The 17,078-nt window shown below is 35.9% G+C and overlaps 2 protein-coding genes and 1 long non-coding RNA gene across 3 annotated transcripts; 1 reads left to right on the top strand and 2 right to left on the bottom strand.

The window, feature by feature from the left end:
* Positions 1-1,771: 1,771 nt before the first annotated feature.
* LOC123883636 lies at positions 1,772-4,401 on the bottom strand. The gene is made up of 3 exons (XR_006800339.1): positions 3,992-4,401; positions 2,878-2,967; positions 1,772-2,132 (listed from the first exon to the last, which is right to left on the bottom strand). It is a non-coding gene; the product is annotated as an uncharacterized LOC123883636 (long non-coding RNA).
* An 8,177-nt stretch (positions 4,402-12,578) lies between these two features.
* On the top strand, positions 12,579-13,019 carry LOC123886145. Its single transcript, XM_045935483.1, has one exon. The coding sequence runs from the start codon at positions 12,579-12,581 to the stop codon at positions 13,017-13,019; it is 441 nt and encodes a 146-aa protein (XP_045791439.1).
* Positions 13,020-16,175: 3,156 nt separating this feature from the next.
* LOC123883635 (probable calcium-binding protein CML27) lies at positions 16,176-17,078 on the bottom strand. The gene has a single exon (XM_045932527.1). The coding sequence runs from the start codon at positions 16,946-16,948 to the stop codon at positions 16,409-16,411; it is 540 nt and encodes a 179-aa protein (XP_045788483.1). The 5' UTR covers positions 16,949-17,078; the 3' UTR covers positions 16,176-16,408.

The following is a 17,078-nucleotide window of genomic DNA, read 5'->3' as shown; positions in this document are numbered from 1 at the left end:
CTCATGTGAGGCTGAATACATAGCAGCATCACTCAGCACTTGTCAAGCTATTTGGTTGAAAAACCTAATTGAAGAGATCAGTCAAGACAAGTGTGAAACTGTTACTTTGAAGATTGATAATGTGTCTGCTATCAATCTTGCAAAGAACCCTATTGCTCATGGAAGAAGCGAGCATATAGAGCTAAGGTTCCATTACTTAAGAGAGCAGGTAAGCAATGGTAACTTGGCCCTAATGCACTGCAGAAGTGATGAGCAAGTTGCAGACTTGTTAACCAAGGCTGTAACAACACAGGTTTTTGAAAAACTGAGAAGTGAGATGGGAATTGAGACAGTGGACAACATGAATTAAGGGGGTGTGTTAAATCTAAGAAGGCCTTAGATGATTAATCCATGTTGTGTGAGCTGACTTGGTGTGCAAGCTGGCCAAAAGTGAAGGATTAACTAATTACTTGAGATGCAAGTTAGTTAGTTTGTTAATAGAGTTTGTTAGATTCAGTTAGTGTTTGTTTCACCTAGGTTGTTAAATTGTTTTAGAGTCAGTTAGGGAGTTGTTAAAGTGGTTAGAGCCTAGGAGAATCATCAAAATGTGATGATCTAGTGTTAGTATAAATAAGGCTCATGATTAGTGATTGTAATCAACTTTTCTTTTCCCCATTGAGGATGAATAAAACTGACTCCTATTTTCTCTAATCTTCTTCTTCCTTCTCCTCTGTAAATCGTGTGTTTCTTTCTTCCAAAACTATTCACCATTGTTGCAGCAACAAGGAAAAGCAGATCCTGCAGAAACTGTGCTCATAGGCAAGGCCAGAGTGACAGTGCAGCGCGCGCGAGATTCCTTGCTTGACTGCTGGTTTGTGAGGCCTGTGCAGGCCAAAGTGATCAAAGCCAAAAGCTTCAGCTGCGCCAACATAAAAATGTTGTTTTCAATTTAAAAGTTTCTTTTTTTGATTTTCTTAACCACCAGTGTCCGAGTTCACCGATTAACATGACCCTAAAATCTACAATATATGAAAAGAAGATACGTATGAATTAATTTGTTACACTTCTTATTGCATTTACCACTAAGCCATATGAATTAATTTGTTATATTTTTGGAATCAACATATAATCAATATGAGTTAAATGTCCAATTGTAACCACAAAACTTCACTTTATTTGTAACTTCTCCCACAATTTTTTTTTTATCTGAAAATCCAATTTTTTTGTATGTAACCCAAATTCAAATTACCTCACTTTATAAAAATCAATTATCAACTGGGCATCGATATATCTTATACACCATCATTTTCAAGGGTATTTTGTGTCATATTTGAAAGTTAATAACTAATTTCAATATTTTAATATTTTTCTTTAGGTGGTTACTTCCATTTTAATATTTTGTGTAATATATTTATACTCATATATTAACTTAGCTCTTTTTGTTGGCTGCCGAAGGTTTGAATGTGTTGATGAAGGCAGTGGTGGAGCGTAACTTGTTTACTGGGTATAGTGTTGGCGGTCAAAATCCTGTTTCTGTGTCCCATCTTCAGTTTGCCGATGATACGTTGCTTATTGGGACCAAAAGCTGGGCGAATGTTCGTGCTTTGCGGGCTGTTCTGGTGTTGTTTGAGTCCATGTCAGGGTTGAAGGTTAATTTTTCTAAAAGTATTTTGGTTGGGGTGAACATCCCTACGTCTTGGTTACATGAGGCTGCGTCTGCTCTTTGTTGTTGTAACACCCTGATTTTTTCAAAGACCGAAAAGGGGCATTATTTTTTATTTATTTTTTTGGTAAAACAAAACAGAGCGCGCATACATTTTTGTGACGAGCCGGCATTAATCATACAACAGGACTAATTATATATTAGTACAACCCAAGCATCGGCATAGTACTAATCATACATAGGAGTGCTTTCGAGAAGCAAAGTGTGTACCTGAATATTTACAATCCAAAAGACAACCGTCTAAACCAAAGTATAAATACTCAGAAACAGTTTATCCAAAAGAGTCAAAATACTACACCTAACCAAAAGCACGGTGTACAAGACACACCGGCACACAATCTAAATAGATCCGCCACGCCACTCGACCACTGAGGGCTCAAGAAGCCACCATCGTCCTCACGACCCACGGTCTCGGACAGGAATCCATCGTCTAGGTGGGGGATAACCCGTTCATTTATCACATACAAAGCAAGGGTCACCATCTGGAAACAGGAAATACAAATACCAAATACCAAATAGAAAGCGGCTAAACACTTATCATTTTCCTCAACACACGCATAATAAATAAAATGCGCACATAGCCTAATGCAAACCTCTAATGAATGAGTGTGGCACCCTGTCACAAGATCGCCACGGTAACACCCCGTCACAGGATCGTTACATGCATGAATTATTTCCGGAAATATCCTCTCATAAAGGAGAGTCGTAGGTCTCTAGCAACACCCCGTCACAGGATCGTCGCCTCTACTATCATCAACACAATCTCAAGAATTAGAGTGGACACCCCGTCACAGGATTATCACACTCCGCGACACCCCGTCACAGGATCGTCACGTATTGGGACTCAATAAAGATCCCGAAGGATTAAGGTGGACACCCCGTCACAGGATCGTCACACCCCGCGGTCCACTCGCGCAACCACGTACTATGAGTGCATGAGCATACGATACCCCTATCTATGCCATTTCAACACATTACATATATTCCAAACCAAATTATATGTAAGACCAAAAGCAACATGTATTCATTACGAACTCAACTCAAGAATACATTCACAACGTACCAAGCACAATAGCCCAACCGAGCACAACAAGCAAGCAACCAAGCACAACAAGAAAGCATACCCTAATGCTATCGACGGAATTTAAATACGGAAATAAAAACGGTGCCCTTACCTCGGCAAGCTTCCAACACAATCAACTTACGCTACACGAGCAAACCCGTCTCTCTCGACGAAATCTCCAATCCGGCTAATTCTCTTAACCCTTAATCATTCAACTTAATTAAGTTAATACCACATTCTAATTGGTCACTCAAATAAGCCCTAGCTCGGCTACTAATGGATCAAGACCTATGGTTCTTTCCTCACAACTAACTAGGCTCAAATAATTTTCAAAACAACTCTTTGAAAACATTAACACTTTAATACAATAGTTTGCATCACAAAAACTTCATTAAATAAAACTTCACTAATTTAAAACTTTTTCGAAAACAATATCTTTTCAACCAAGTTCTACACTTTTCTTTAAACTAAAACAAGTTCGCAAATGTTTAAGCCTTTTAAAACACAATTCTCGACAAAAGAATTTTCATTTCAACTCACCAATAGATTTTCCAAACATTTTTCATTTTCATAGAAAAGTAATCTCTATTATTTTTCTACTACTATGATTAAAATTCAAAAACGGCAAGAAAACGGTTACGATTTTAAAACGAGCATGACCCGGTCAATCTTCGTCCGATCATCGCAAACCATATGTCCAAATTCATCGTCTCGAAAAGACGGATCTAATGGTTTACTTTTTAGGACAAGATATCAAAGTTAAAAGGACCAAAATACCCTTCCATATTTCGGCCAGAATCCAAAATTAACACAAAATCATTTTTTTTTCAAAATCAAACTTGGTTAAAATAATTATACAATTACTAATTTCACATATACAAACTTAATTTGATTAAGTTCAATACTTTAGAAAGATTTCTTCAAACCCTAGATTCAAAACTCATAAAATTGGGGCTTTTCTTGTTATAGCATTTCTTTCAAAAATTGAACTATTAAAACAACTAGTGCTAGCTTCAATTGCAAGAAAATCACATCACAAATTCATTTCAAACATTTTCAAAAATCACAAAATTCTTAAAATGCTCACAATCAAAATTTTGTTTTAGATCTAACACCACTCATACTAGCTAGTAATGTTTATGAGTAAGAAAATTTTGAACTCAAACAACCAATAACAACAACACTTCGACAGCAACAAATAAAGAGATGGAGGGAGATTTTCTTACCATAAAACTTAGTTCACAAGCACCACCAAGGAGAGGGGATCAACTTTGGTTCCAAGCTTTCTTCCTAATTCCTTCTAGATTTTTCTTAAGGTGGAGATTTGTGTTGTATGAACACTTAGAAAAATAAATAAAATGAAAGAGAGGGAGGGAGAGTAGGTCACGGTTTTGGAAGAGGAAGAAAAGAGAAAAAATGTTATTTTTGATCTATACTTTTCCTTAAGTAGTTTCTCTAATCAATTTCTAACCATTGGATCAAATTGTTAAAGTTTCTAAGATAAAATCCTACCCCTTGGATCTTCCTCTCACAAACCTTAATATAATAATATCCTAGAAAATATCTAGATATTTCTTTAAGCTCTCATCTCTCGCTCGCAGGCGAGTCGTACTTCGTCAACGGTCTAACTTGCGAAAAATAGAAAACTTACGAGGTAATTGTTCGTCGTAACACATTTCTAAAAAGTATCGCGAAACTTTATTCTCCGACTGAAATTTTTATCTTGAGCTCCTAAAAATATTCTGAGTCCAGATCCTAACTCGTACCGATATATAAAGTCTCTAGTTAAAGTTCGACGGAAAACAGAAACCGTAAATTTTCCAACAGCGGGTACCATTTTCTACTCGTTTTTCCAATAAACGGAGAAAGTCGAATTTCGAAATTCTGAAACCACAGGAACGTTCATATGGATAGATAAAGACTACGGAACAAAAGTTTGTGCATTTCCAGCACACGAGCACAAGACAGGCTCCATCTCAGCAAAAATGTTGTTATTACGACGATACTCGCGAAATAACTTAACCAAAAACCCTAAATCTCTTAGCCACTACTCACGTTTTTAACACAAACGGTACAATGGAATCACGGGTCTTACATTACTACCCTCCAAAAAGAAGTTTCGTCCTCGAAACTAAAGGTAAGAGCAATAACCCATCTAGTTATTACTATCACCTACACAACAAAATCTCGTAGGAATAGGTGTAGCCACACAGATGCTAACACCAGGTGAAGCCACACAGATGCTATCACCACCACACTGACACGACCGTGCATAAAACGTAACCCTCTACATAGTCGCACTGGTTCCAAACTCTAGACACAAAGCTAAACATCACACAACGAGTTCCCCACTCAAAATCTAACCTCACTACGAAGGTTCACAACCTCTAGTTCCTCAAAGATCCTAGGTCGACACACGAAATTTCTAAAGTCACCTCTTAAGCCTCCACGACATAGCCAATTCAACTAGGCCCACACGGAGTGGTGACTGCTACCCTCCAAAAAGAAACACCGCAAACTCTCTACACCAAAGCTAGTAAAACTAGTCGATTCCAGTCAACATGATGCTGTCTATTATTAACAAGAGATCAAGGATGATCAGTTCCTCAATTTGTCAATAGATAGTCGACAATCATGATGGTGGTTTAGACCATCTTCACCTAACTTTAATAATGTTTTTTTTTTTTTTTTTTTTGCCACTTGTGCTCCAGGTCCTCCGAGGCACAAGGGTCCAACAATTCCTTCGTGGTTTTCTTAATGTTTTCCTCACTTACTTACTACCTCGACCTTGTCAACGAGACACGACGCTCAAAACACGTCGCTTGAACTCTCATGCTTTCACTCATAAAACATCCTTAGAGTATCATCCAACAACAAGTACGATGTTATCACAGCAAGTACCACCCAAACCATTGCACTTCGAAAGAAATTATCATCTCAATAGAAGAACTTCACCACTTCGCCCATATCCATAAGTCCTTAATCTTTCCTTTAATATCATAACTGTGTAGACCCGCATGTTCACATTTGAATCTCATTCCAATCACGGTCTTAGTAATATCATCCCAGCATCTGGTTGGTGATCCAAGTTCCTCATTTCATTTTTCCTCGACACTCGCCAACTTTTATCATCTAATTCTCTTGGACTCCCTTTATCTAATTCTCAAATTTCCAAGAATCAATTTCTTATGCGTCCACTTATTTTCCAAATTAATACTTAGCTTATACTTGCTAGCCTTAGCATAAAACGTTTATCCTTGTTGACTGCCATCATTGGCACAAACCATTTTAAATTGTATTCTCATTCTATTTCTAAACATCTCTCGGGTTTCTTTCCTCTTACCATTAAATCCTCTTCTACTCAAAAGGGCTTGTCACCCCGACCATTCTTAATTATCCCGACATCACCTCACATGTCGAGATACCTACCTCCATAATATATCTTAAGGTACTCCCTACATCACTATTATTCAACCGTCCATGATGACAATATCCGAAGTCCTTTACTTACTCGATACAGATATTCATTCTGCTACGCCTGTCCTCATCGAAATTACTACAATGAATCGAAGCTGTGCTAGTCTCCACCAAACTTTTCTACCAGACAAGCGCTTACCTTCTTTTTTTATTTCCACATACAACACACACCTCACCATGACATCCATTCAGGTGACGCTTTCGAATCCTTAATATACACGCACAATCATAATTTTCCAAATTATATGTGAGGTAATCCCTTCCAAGTATCCTTAATTATTATAATCCACATTCTCATGTGCTTTTCCATCACTTATTCTTAACATTTCTTCCCAACGACTAACTATTTCGCTTCATTCCTTCCATAAATGACACTTCGCACTTAACCTCGACTTCTAAATTCTTATGTGGAATTCTCCAACATGCTTTCCACTTACTAAACTCACCATCCTTATTCCGACTGTACTCCTTTTCCTATTTAAATTTCCAAATTAACCAATGAGGTTGTCAGTCTCCCCTTACAACTTGTATTACCTTCTCGCTTCCTTGCTAACGCACAACGTTAACCATTCCTTTGCGATTATCTTGTCGATGTTATAATATCTACAAAACTCCAATTAGGTCCTCCTCAACAATCTAGTAAAATGAAACTTCTAAGTTCGATAAATTCCTAAAGTTGGTTTCCAAACAACCAAGACCTCCATCTCGTTGATTTCAAACCATGTCTTTAATTAGTCGCACATAATCCAAATATTCTACACATCCATTCACTAGCTTGATTCTTATTCATCTCTAACTTCCACTAAGGGGTCTACTAATGTACACCTCAAAACCAAACGCTCCAATTAATTAATACATCAAGTTCCTATTACGTATTTCTCTATGCATAATTATCTCTAATCTTATCTTCGTCATGTCACTATAATCTACCTCCGAATCGACACATATTACTCATTCATCCAGCGATTGAATACGTGTCTCAAATCTTAATGCTTGACTTCTCCAGAACAACTACCAAAACACAACCCTTCGCTATGATTTCCTCCTTAGTACGTTTAATACCGAAATCAATCTCTTGTATCTAATCCTCAAGAGATTTAAAATACTTACCACACCATCTAACTTTCTCCATTACATCTCAAAATTAAACCAAAATTTCCTTCCAACTATCGCTCCCATTGTCTTAGTACTCTTACTAACAAACTCTCTTTCTAATAATACACGACATTTCTAGAAAATTTCCAAAAATTCTCGTCCAAAACTTGAATTATTTAAAACTTGTCTACCTCAACACCAATGATGTCATAAATTCAAGATACTACTTGGTCCTTCAACCCTTTTGGTCGATCGAAATCATTAACTTAAATGTCCAATCACACAGGATCTCTACTCAAATCTTGACTAATCCCTTCAAACTACTCAAGATGTTTACTTTCTCTTAGGGTCTACCTGCCAATAATCAACAATTATAGCTTACACTGCTATAATTCTCTAAGTATTTCCATACCATACACCTCTAGTATCCCATACCATCGACATAAATTCACTTTCCAAAATTGAACTCCTCATTCTTAACAAAACATCTCTCGAAATCTATAGTTATCTAACCAATGATTACCTATATATTTCTCTTACATCAACACCTATACTTACTATCTCCCGAACTATGTATAGATTGTCACTCATCGACGTGATATTTGGTCTCATACCCTCAATTATCACGAGATTCATCCTTAATAATGTCATTTTCGAATTCAACCTATCTCACACACTCAACTTAAACCTTGAAGGTATCCACCATTCTTACAAATGTCTTCTAACACCACCAGGTTTGCTTACTCTTGACGTACAAGTTCCTCAAATTCCAATACAAGTCGCCCCGATGATTATCCAATCAGTGTAATTAAATCCAATTGGCATCTCTGCGTGCTCCACCATCCCACAGTGGCTGCATCCTCTTGACAACCAAATGACTTCACCAAGCCTCGTCCCTGGCTCACAAGGACGGATATCAAATCTCTTCTTCAAAAGGTCGTCCCAATCTGATCCTTACTTGCGATCCTTTATCAATTGACGTTCACTCGTCCATAAACAGAACCTCCGAATGACAACAAACAATGCTACTTCCAATCCATTATATTACTTCTAAAAATCCCTTGTAGTTCTTGTTCGCCTCAAGTCCATCATCCTCGAACCACTCCGTCTAAGGAATTCAGAGACACTTGTCGACTAAATTCGACCAATGCTCGGGGGTTTCAACTATTCTACTTACTGAAGCATCACTCCCTAAAGTACTTCCGTAAGAAACAATCCAGTTCCTGATCATATCCCGTGCTAGACTCAAGACAAAAATCCACATAACCCATAACACAACAAAAAAACCGATCGCTAGAACTAACACAACTCTAGCTATATTCTGACTGACTTTGGACTGATAACTCTACAACACACTTTCCCTTTGATGATCTAAAGCCGGGCTCTGATACCACAATGTAACACCCTGATTTTTTCAAAGACCGAAAAGGGGCATTATTTTTTATTTTTTTTTGGTAAAACAAAACAGAGCGCGCATACATTTTTGTGACGAGCCGGCATTAATCATACAACAGGACTAATTATATATTAGTACAACCCAAGCATCGGCATAGTACTAATCATACATAGGAGTGCTTTCGAGAAGCAAAGTGTGTACCTGAATATTTACAATCCAAAAGACAACCGTCTAAACCAAAGTATAAATACTCAGAAACAGTTTATCCAAAAGAGTCAAAATACTACACCTAACCAAAAGCACGGTGTACAAGACACACCGGCACACAATCTAAATAGATCCGCCACGCCACTCGACCACTGAGGGCTCAAGAAGCCACCATCGTCCTCACGACCCACGGTCTCGGACAGGAATCCATCGTCTAGGTGGGGGATAACCCGTTCATTTATCACATACAAAGCAAGGGTCACCATCTGGAAACAGGAAATACAAATACCAAATACCAAATAGAAAGCGGCTAAACACTTATCATTTTCCTCAACACACGTATAATAAATAAAATGCGCACATAGCCTAATGCAAACCTCTAATGAATGAGTGTGGCACCCCGTCACAAGATCGCCACGGTAACACCCCGTCACAGGATCGTTACATGCATGAATTATTTCCGGAAATATCCTCTCATAAAGGAGTCGTAGGTCTCTAGCAACACCCCGTCACAGGATCGTCGCCTCTACTATCATCAACACAATCTCAAGAATTAGAGTGGACACCCCGTCACAGGATCATCACACTCTGCGACACCCCGTCACAGGATCGTCACGTATTGGGACTCAATAAAGATCCCGAAGGATTAAGGTGGACACCCCGTCACAGGATCGTCACACCCCGCGGTCCACTCGCGCAACCACGTACTATGAGTGCATGAGCATACGATACCCCTATCTATGCCATTTCAACACATTACATATATTCCAAACCAAATTATATGTAAGACCAAAAGCAACATGTATTCATTACGAACTCAACTCAAGAATACATTCACAACGTACCAAGCACAATAGCCCAACCGAGCACAACAAGCAAGCAACCAAGCACAACAAGAAAGCATACCCTAATGCTATCGACGGAATTTAAATACGGAAATAAAAACAGTGCCCTTACCTCGGCAAGCTTCCAAGACAATCAACTTACGCTACACGAGCAAACCCGTCTCTCTCGACGAAATCTCCAATCCGGTTAATTCTCTTAACCCTTAATCATTCAACTTAATTAAGTTAATACCACATTCTAATTGGTCACTCAAATAAGCCCTAGCTCGGCTACTAATGGATCAAGACCTATGGTTCTTTCCTCACAACTAACTAGGCTCAAATAATTTTCAAAACAACTCTTTGAAAACATTAACACTTTAATACAATAGTTTGCATCACAAAAACTTCATTAAATAAAACTTCACTAATTTAAAACTTTTTCGAAAACAATATCTTTTCAACCAAGTTCTACACTTTTCTTCAAACTAAAACAAGTTCGCAAATGTTTAAGCCTTTTAAAACACAATTCTCGACAAAAGAATTTTCATTTCAACTCACCAATAGATTTTCCAAACATTTTTCATTTTCATAGAAAAGTAATCTCTATTATTTTTCTACTACTATGATTAAAATTCAAAAACGGCAAGAAAACGGTTACGATTTTAAAACGAGCATGACCCGGTCAATCTTCGTCCGATCATCGCAAACCATATGTCCAAATTCATCGTCTCGAAAAGACGGATCTAATGGTTTACTTTTTAGGACAAGATATCAAAGTTAAAAGGACCAAAATACCCTTCCATATTTCGGCCAGAATCCAAAATTAACACAAAATCATTTTTTTTTCAAAATCAAACTTGGTTAAAATAATTATACAATTACTAATTTCACATATACAAACTTAATTTGATTAAGTTCAATACTTTAGAAAGATTTCTTCAAACCCTAGATTCAAAACTCATAAAATTGGGGCTTTTCTTGTTATAGCATTTCTTTCAAAAATTGAACTATTAAAACAACTAGTGCTAGCTTCAATTGCAAGAAAATCACATCACAAATTCATTTCAAACATTTTCAAAAATCACAAAATTCTTAAAATGCTCACAATCAAAATTTTGTTTTAGATCTAACACCACTCATACTAGCTAGTAATGTTTATGAGTAAGAAAATTTTGAACTCAAACAACCAATAACAACAACACTTCGACAGCAACAAATAAAGAGATGGAGGGAGATTTTCTTACCATAAAACTTAGTTCACAAGCACCACCAAGGAGAGGGGATCAACTTTGGTTCCAAGCTTTCTTCCTAATTCCTTCTAGATTTTTCTTAAGGTGGAGATTTGTGTTGTATGAACACTTAGAAAAATAAATAAAATGAAAGAGAGGGAGGGAGAGTAGGTCACGGTTTTGGAAGAGGAAGAAAAGAGAAAAAATGTTATTTTTGATCTATACTTTTCCTTAAGTAGTTTCTCTAATCAATTTCTAACCATTGGATCAAATTGTTAAAGTTTCTAAGATAAAATCCTACCCCTTGGATCTTCCTCTCACAAACCTTAATATAATAATATCCTAGAAAATATCTAGATATTTCTTTAAGCTCTCATCTCTCGCTCGCAGGCGAGTCGTACTTCGTCAACGGTCTAACTTGCGAAAAATAGAAAACTTACGAGGTAATTGTTCGTCGTAAAACATTTCTAAAAAGTATCGCGAAACTTTATTCTCCGACTGAAATTTTTATCTTGAGCTCCTAAAAATATTCTGAGTCCAGATCCTAACTCGTACCGATATATAAAGTCTCTAGTTAAAGTTCGACGGAAAACAGAAACCGTAAATTTTCCAACAGCGGGTACCATTTTCTACTCGTTTTTCCAATAAACGGAGAAAGTCGAATTTCGAAATTCTGAAACCACAGGAACGTTCATATGGATAGATAAAGACTACGGAACAAAAGTTTGTGCATTTCCAGCACACGAGCACAAGACAGGCTCCATCTCAGCAAAAATGTTGTTATTACGACGATACTCGCGAAATAACTTAACCAAAAACCCTAAATCTCTTAGCCACTACTCACGTTTTTAACACAAACGGTACAATGGAATCACGGGTCTTACAGTTGTAAAGTGGGAAGGGTGCCTTTCCTTTATCTGGGTCTTCCTATTGGTGGCGATTCGACGCGCTTGGCTTTCTGGGATCCGGTGATTGCTCGTATAAAGAATAGATTATCTGGGTGGAAGAGCCGCTTTCTTTCTTTTGGTGGACATCTGATACTGCTTAAGTCTGTCTTAACCTCTCTACCTGTCTATGCTCTTTCCTTCTTCAAAGCTCTCTCAGGTACTATCTCTTCTATTGAATCTCTTTTGATTAAATTTTTTTGGGGGGGAGTGAGGATGTTAGGAAAACCTCTTGGATAAGCTGGAAATCTATTTGTCTTCGTAAGGAGTATGGGGGTTTGGGGGTTCGGCAGTTGAGGGAGTTTAACTTAGCTTTGTTAGGGAAATGGTGTTGGAGGTTGTTGGTGGACAGAGGGAGTTTGTGGTTTCGAGTTCTAGAGGCTAGATATGGTGTGGAGGGAGGTAGGGTGAAAGTGGGGGATAGGCGAGGGTCTTCGTGGTGGAGGGAGATTGTGAGGATTAGGGATGGTGATAAAGGGTCAGCAGGAGGTTGGTTTAAGGAGAGTATCTCCAAGAAGGTGGGGGATGGGTCTGATACTTTGTTTTGGTTCGATCCTTAGTTGGGCGAGAGTCCGTTGTGTGAGAGGTTTAGGCGTTTGTTTGACCTGTATGAGAACAAATCAGCGACGGTAGCTGAGATGGCTTCTTTAGGGTGGGAGTCAGGAGGGGGGGCGTGGGTGTGGCGGAGGCAGTTGTGGGCTTGGGAGGAGGAGTTGTTGGGGGAGTGTCAGACCTTACTTCTTGGTGTTTCTTTGCAGGCTCATCTTCCAGATAGGTGGCTTTGGTTATTTGATCCTGATCATGGTTACTCTGTTCGTGATGCTTATCAGCTTTTGACTTCTCAGGAATTAGTTACTTTGGATGCTTGTTATGATCTTGTTTGGCACAAGCAGGTACCCTTGAAGGTATCTATTTTAGCATGGCGTTTATTGCAGGATAGGTTGCCTACCAAAGTCAATCTGGCTTCCCGTGGCATCTTATCGTCTACAGCTACTTCTTGTGTTTCTGGTTGTGGAGGGGTGGAGTCGGTTCATCACTTGTTCCTCTCATGCGAAATTTTCGGTTCTCTCTGGCATTAGTTCGGTTGTGGATTGGCGTCCCTATGGTGGTTTACACTACTTTGGGTGATCATTTTGTCCAGTTCACTTCTTCAGCAGGTGGTTCCCGTGCTCGACGGTCTTTTATGCAGCTGATTTGGCTCGCCTGTGTTTGGGTTATTTGGACAGAAAGAAATCATAGATTATTTGGCGGTTCAACAAGTACTTCTCATCAATTATTGGATAAGATCAAGCTATTTTCCTATAGGTGGTTGAAGACGACGAGTGTGACTTTAGTCTCTAATTACCATAGCTGGTGGTCTGATCCTTTACTTTGTTTGGGCCTGATTTGATTTTTATGGTTTTTTTCGTGACTCTTTGTAAATAGTCTTAGTCGTTCTCAGTATACCTTATGCTGGGAAGACTGTTTATTAATATATATATATATCTCTCATTTTAGCTTGTTCAAAAAAAAAAATACGATAACCTAATTTTTGTGTGATTTATGCATGACCAATGTGTTTTACTCAAATTAATAAGTTTGTCCGTTCTTTTATAACATCTGTGGGACCTTTATTTATACTCGTATGAAAAAAAAATTACGGGACTATATCCATACTCATATATATATATATATATATATATATATATATATATATATATATATAGGGACCTAAGAAAATAATATACATGTGAAAATCTCATGTTATCCCTACTTAATAATTTGACACATCATCACTTTCATGGGTATTTTGTGTCATATTTGAAAATTAGTAAATAATTTCAATATTTTAAAATTTTTCTTGAGGTGATTAATTCCACTTTAATATTTTACTACTTCCGTTTTTTATAAGTGTTCAGTTAGAATGATAACACTAAATTAAGAAAGTGGATTTTTGCACACTATCTTCCTATTATACCATCGTCTTAATTCACCAATAAATTCTATTTTTTGCACTCTTTCAAATAATTTATTTTTATACAAAAATAAATTGGTAACAAATTATGTTTAAATATGAATATAACAAGGAAGAAACAAACTTTCTTATCGTACAAAAAAAGGAACAAAATTTCTTTTAAAAAAAAAACTTTAGTTTTTCAAATATATATATATATATATATATATATATATATATATATATATATATATATATATATATATATATATATATATATAAACTATTCAAAAAGATAATAATAATAATAATAATAATAATAATAATAATAATAATAATAATAATAATAATAATAATAATAATAATAATAATAATTGACAAATGGTATAATTGACAAATCGTATCCTTAAAACACAAACTAGGCATAAAAAAACGTAGGGAGTAATATTTTGTGTAATCAATACATTGGCCATTTTTTTGGAATAGATTGACCATCAATACCATCAGCAAAATCTATATTTATACTTATATATTAATACGAAAATCTACTATTTTTTGCGACTCTTACGGAACTTGTATTTTTACTAATATATTATGTTATGTATTTTTTTTAATAGTTTTACAGGTTATATTCATATTAATACGAGAACCTTTTTTTTGTTATATCTACGGGCATTATATTTTTAATCATATATTAATAAAGTTGTTTATTGTTTTTTATAATTTTACGTATTATACTCATATATTTATACGGGGACATAATCTTTTGTGTGAATTCTGCGGGTCCTATGATTTTCCTCTTATTAATAAGGTTTCTTGATCTTTAATAATTTATGTAGGACCTAAATTTATACTCAGATATTAACGCGAGAACCTATATTTTTTTTCTGATTTCTACGAGACTTATATTTTTAATCATATATTAATAAATTTGGCATTCTTTCATAATTTCTGCAATTAGAAACGCTAAATTTGATGAAACTGGACACTTATAAAAAAACGCAGGGAGTAATATTTTGTGTAATCAATACATTGACCATTTTTTTGGAATAGATTGACCATCAATACCATCAGCAAAATCTATATTTATACTTATATATTAATACGAAAATATACTATTTTTTGCGACTCTCACGGAACTTGTGTTTTTACTAATATATTATGTTATCTATTTTTTTTTAATAATTTTACGGGTTATATTCATATTAATACGAGAACCTTTTTTTGTTATATCTACGTGCATTATATTTTTAATCATATATTAATAAAGTTGTTTATTTTTTTATTTTTTATAATTTTACGTATTATACTCATATATTTATACGGGGACATAATCTTTTGTGTGAATTCTGCGGGACCTATGATTTTCCTCTTATTAATAAGGTTTCCTGATCTTTAAAAATTTATGTAGGACCTAAATTTATACTCAGATATTAATGCGAGAACCTATATTTTTTTCTGATTTCTACGAGATTTATATTTTTAATCATATATTAATAAATTTGTCATTCTTTCATAATTTCTGCATTACATATATTTATGATCATATATTAATACAAATATCTAATTTTTTGTGTAATTTCTGCGGGGCATATGTTTTTACTCTTATTACTGAAGTTTTTAATTTTTTACTATTTTTTTAGACCTATATTTATAATTATATATTAATACGAGAACTTAATCTTTTGTGTGATTTCTGGAGACCTGTGTGTTTTTTTTTGGGTACATAAAACCTATGTGTTTTACTCATATTAATAAGCTTGTCCGTTCTTTTATAACATCCGCGGGACCTATATTTAAACTTATATATAAATATGGAAATTTTTTTGTTTGTGTGCTTTCTACGGGACTTATACTTTTAATTATATATTAATTAAGTTGTTTGTAACAAAAATAATTCTATTTTTTTTTACAATTTTAATGGTTATACTCATATTTAATACGATGACCTAATTATTTTGATGATTGTTGCGAGACCTATATTTTCACTAACATATTAATACGATTGCCTATTTTTTAATAATTTTTACAGGACTATATTTATACTCATATATTAATACATGGACATAAGTTTTTTTGTGATTTTTCAACACCTATATTTTTACTAATATATTAATAAGGTAGCCCATTTTTTTTCATAATTTTTACATTATATATATTTATTTTCTTATATTAATACAAAGACCTAAAGTTTTTTGTGATGGTTTTACCATTCTTCTTTTTCTATTTTTTTATTATATCCTTTCTATTTTTTTATTTTTTAATCTACTTTCCAATAAATTTCATCTTACTCCGCTAGTAATTCATAAAAGTAGTATGATTTATTAACAAAATAAAATAAAACAAAGTGGGGGCAATTAACTTGCCATAACATAACCAACCACATGTTAAAAGCAAAACTAGAAAACGTGCTACTGTGGAATCCTTTATTTACTTATGGTAAAGTAAAGCAAAACTAGAAAACGTACTGTGGAATCTATTACCGGAAATACACCGGAACTTGTACCGGCGACAAAGACTGAGAAATTCTACCGTCTAATTAACAGAATCGTTAAAGGCACGGCTCTTGGCAGTCATCATCTGCTTAAACTCATCGAAGTCAACGCTACCGTCACCATCGGAATCAACGGAATTAATCATCTCTTGGCATTCCTCGACTGAGCACTTCATTCCGAGGCGATCAAGTGCTAGATGAAGCTCCTCAGTGGAGATAAGTCCGTTTTTGTCTTTGTCGTACAGATCGAAAGCATCACGAAGCTCTGAATCGCCGCCTTCAGAACTGCCGGAGCGGCAGAACGTGGCGAACTCCGATAAGTTGATGAAACCTTCTCGGTCAGCGCTCAGATCTTCCATCACACGTCGGAGTTCTTCTGCTTGTGGTACGTCGGATCTCAGTGTTCGGAGAACGGTCTCGAGTTCGTTGACGGAGATCTTGCCGTCGCCGTTTGCGTCGAAACCGTTGAAGACTTTCTTAAGTTCGTCCACGTCTTCTTCGAGGAGTGGAATCGGATTCGCGTTTGGATTTGTATTCGGGTCGGTTTCAATTTCAACTGGAGCTAGTTCATTTGTTTCCATTTGTTTGGAGTTTATTTATTTGATTTGAGATTGATAGCGTTTGGGGAAGAGGATAATATTTGGGCAATGGAAAACTGTTTGTTCTTTGTGCCAACACACAAGGTACACCTTTGAACTATTAAGGCTATGA

The sequence above is a fragment of the Trifolium pratense genome, linkage group LG5, assembly GCF_020283565.1.
Source record: "Trifolium pratense cultivar HEN17-A07 linkage group LG5, ARS_RC_1.1, whole genome shotgun sequence".
Classification (NCBI taxonomy): domain Eukaryota; kingdom Viridiplantae; phylum Streptophyta; class Magnoliopsida; order Fabales; family Fabaceae; genus Trifolium; species Trifolium pratense.
The sequence above is the reverse complement of the archived record's forward strand: the minus strand, read 5'-3'. Positions and strand labels throughout refer to the sequence as shown.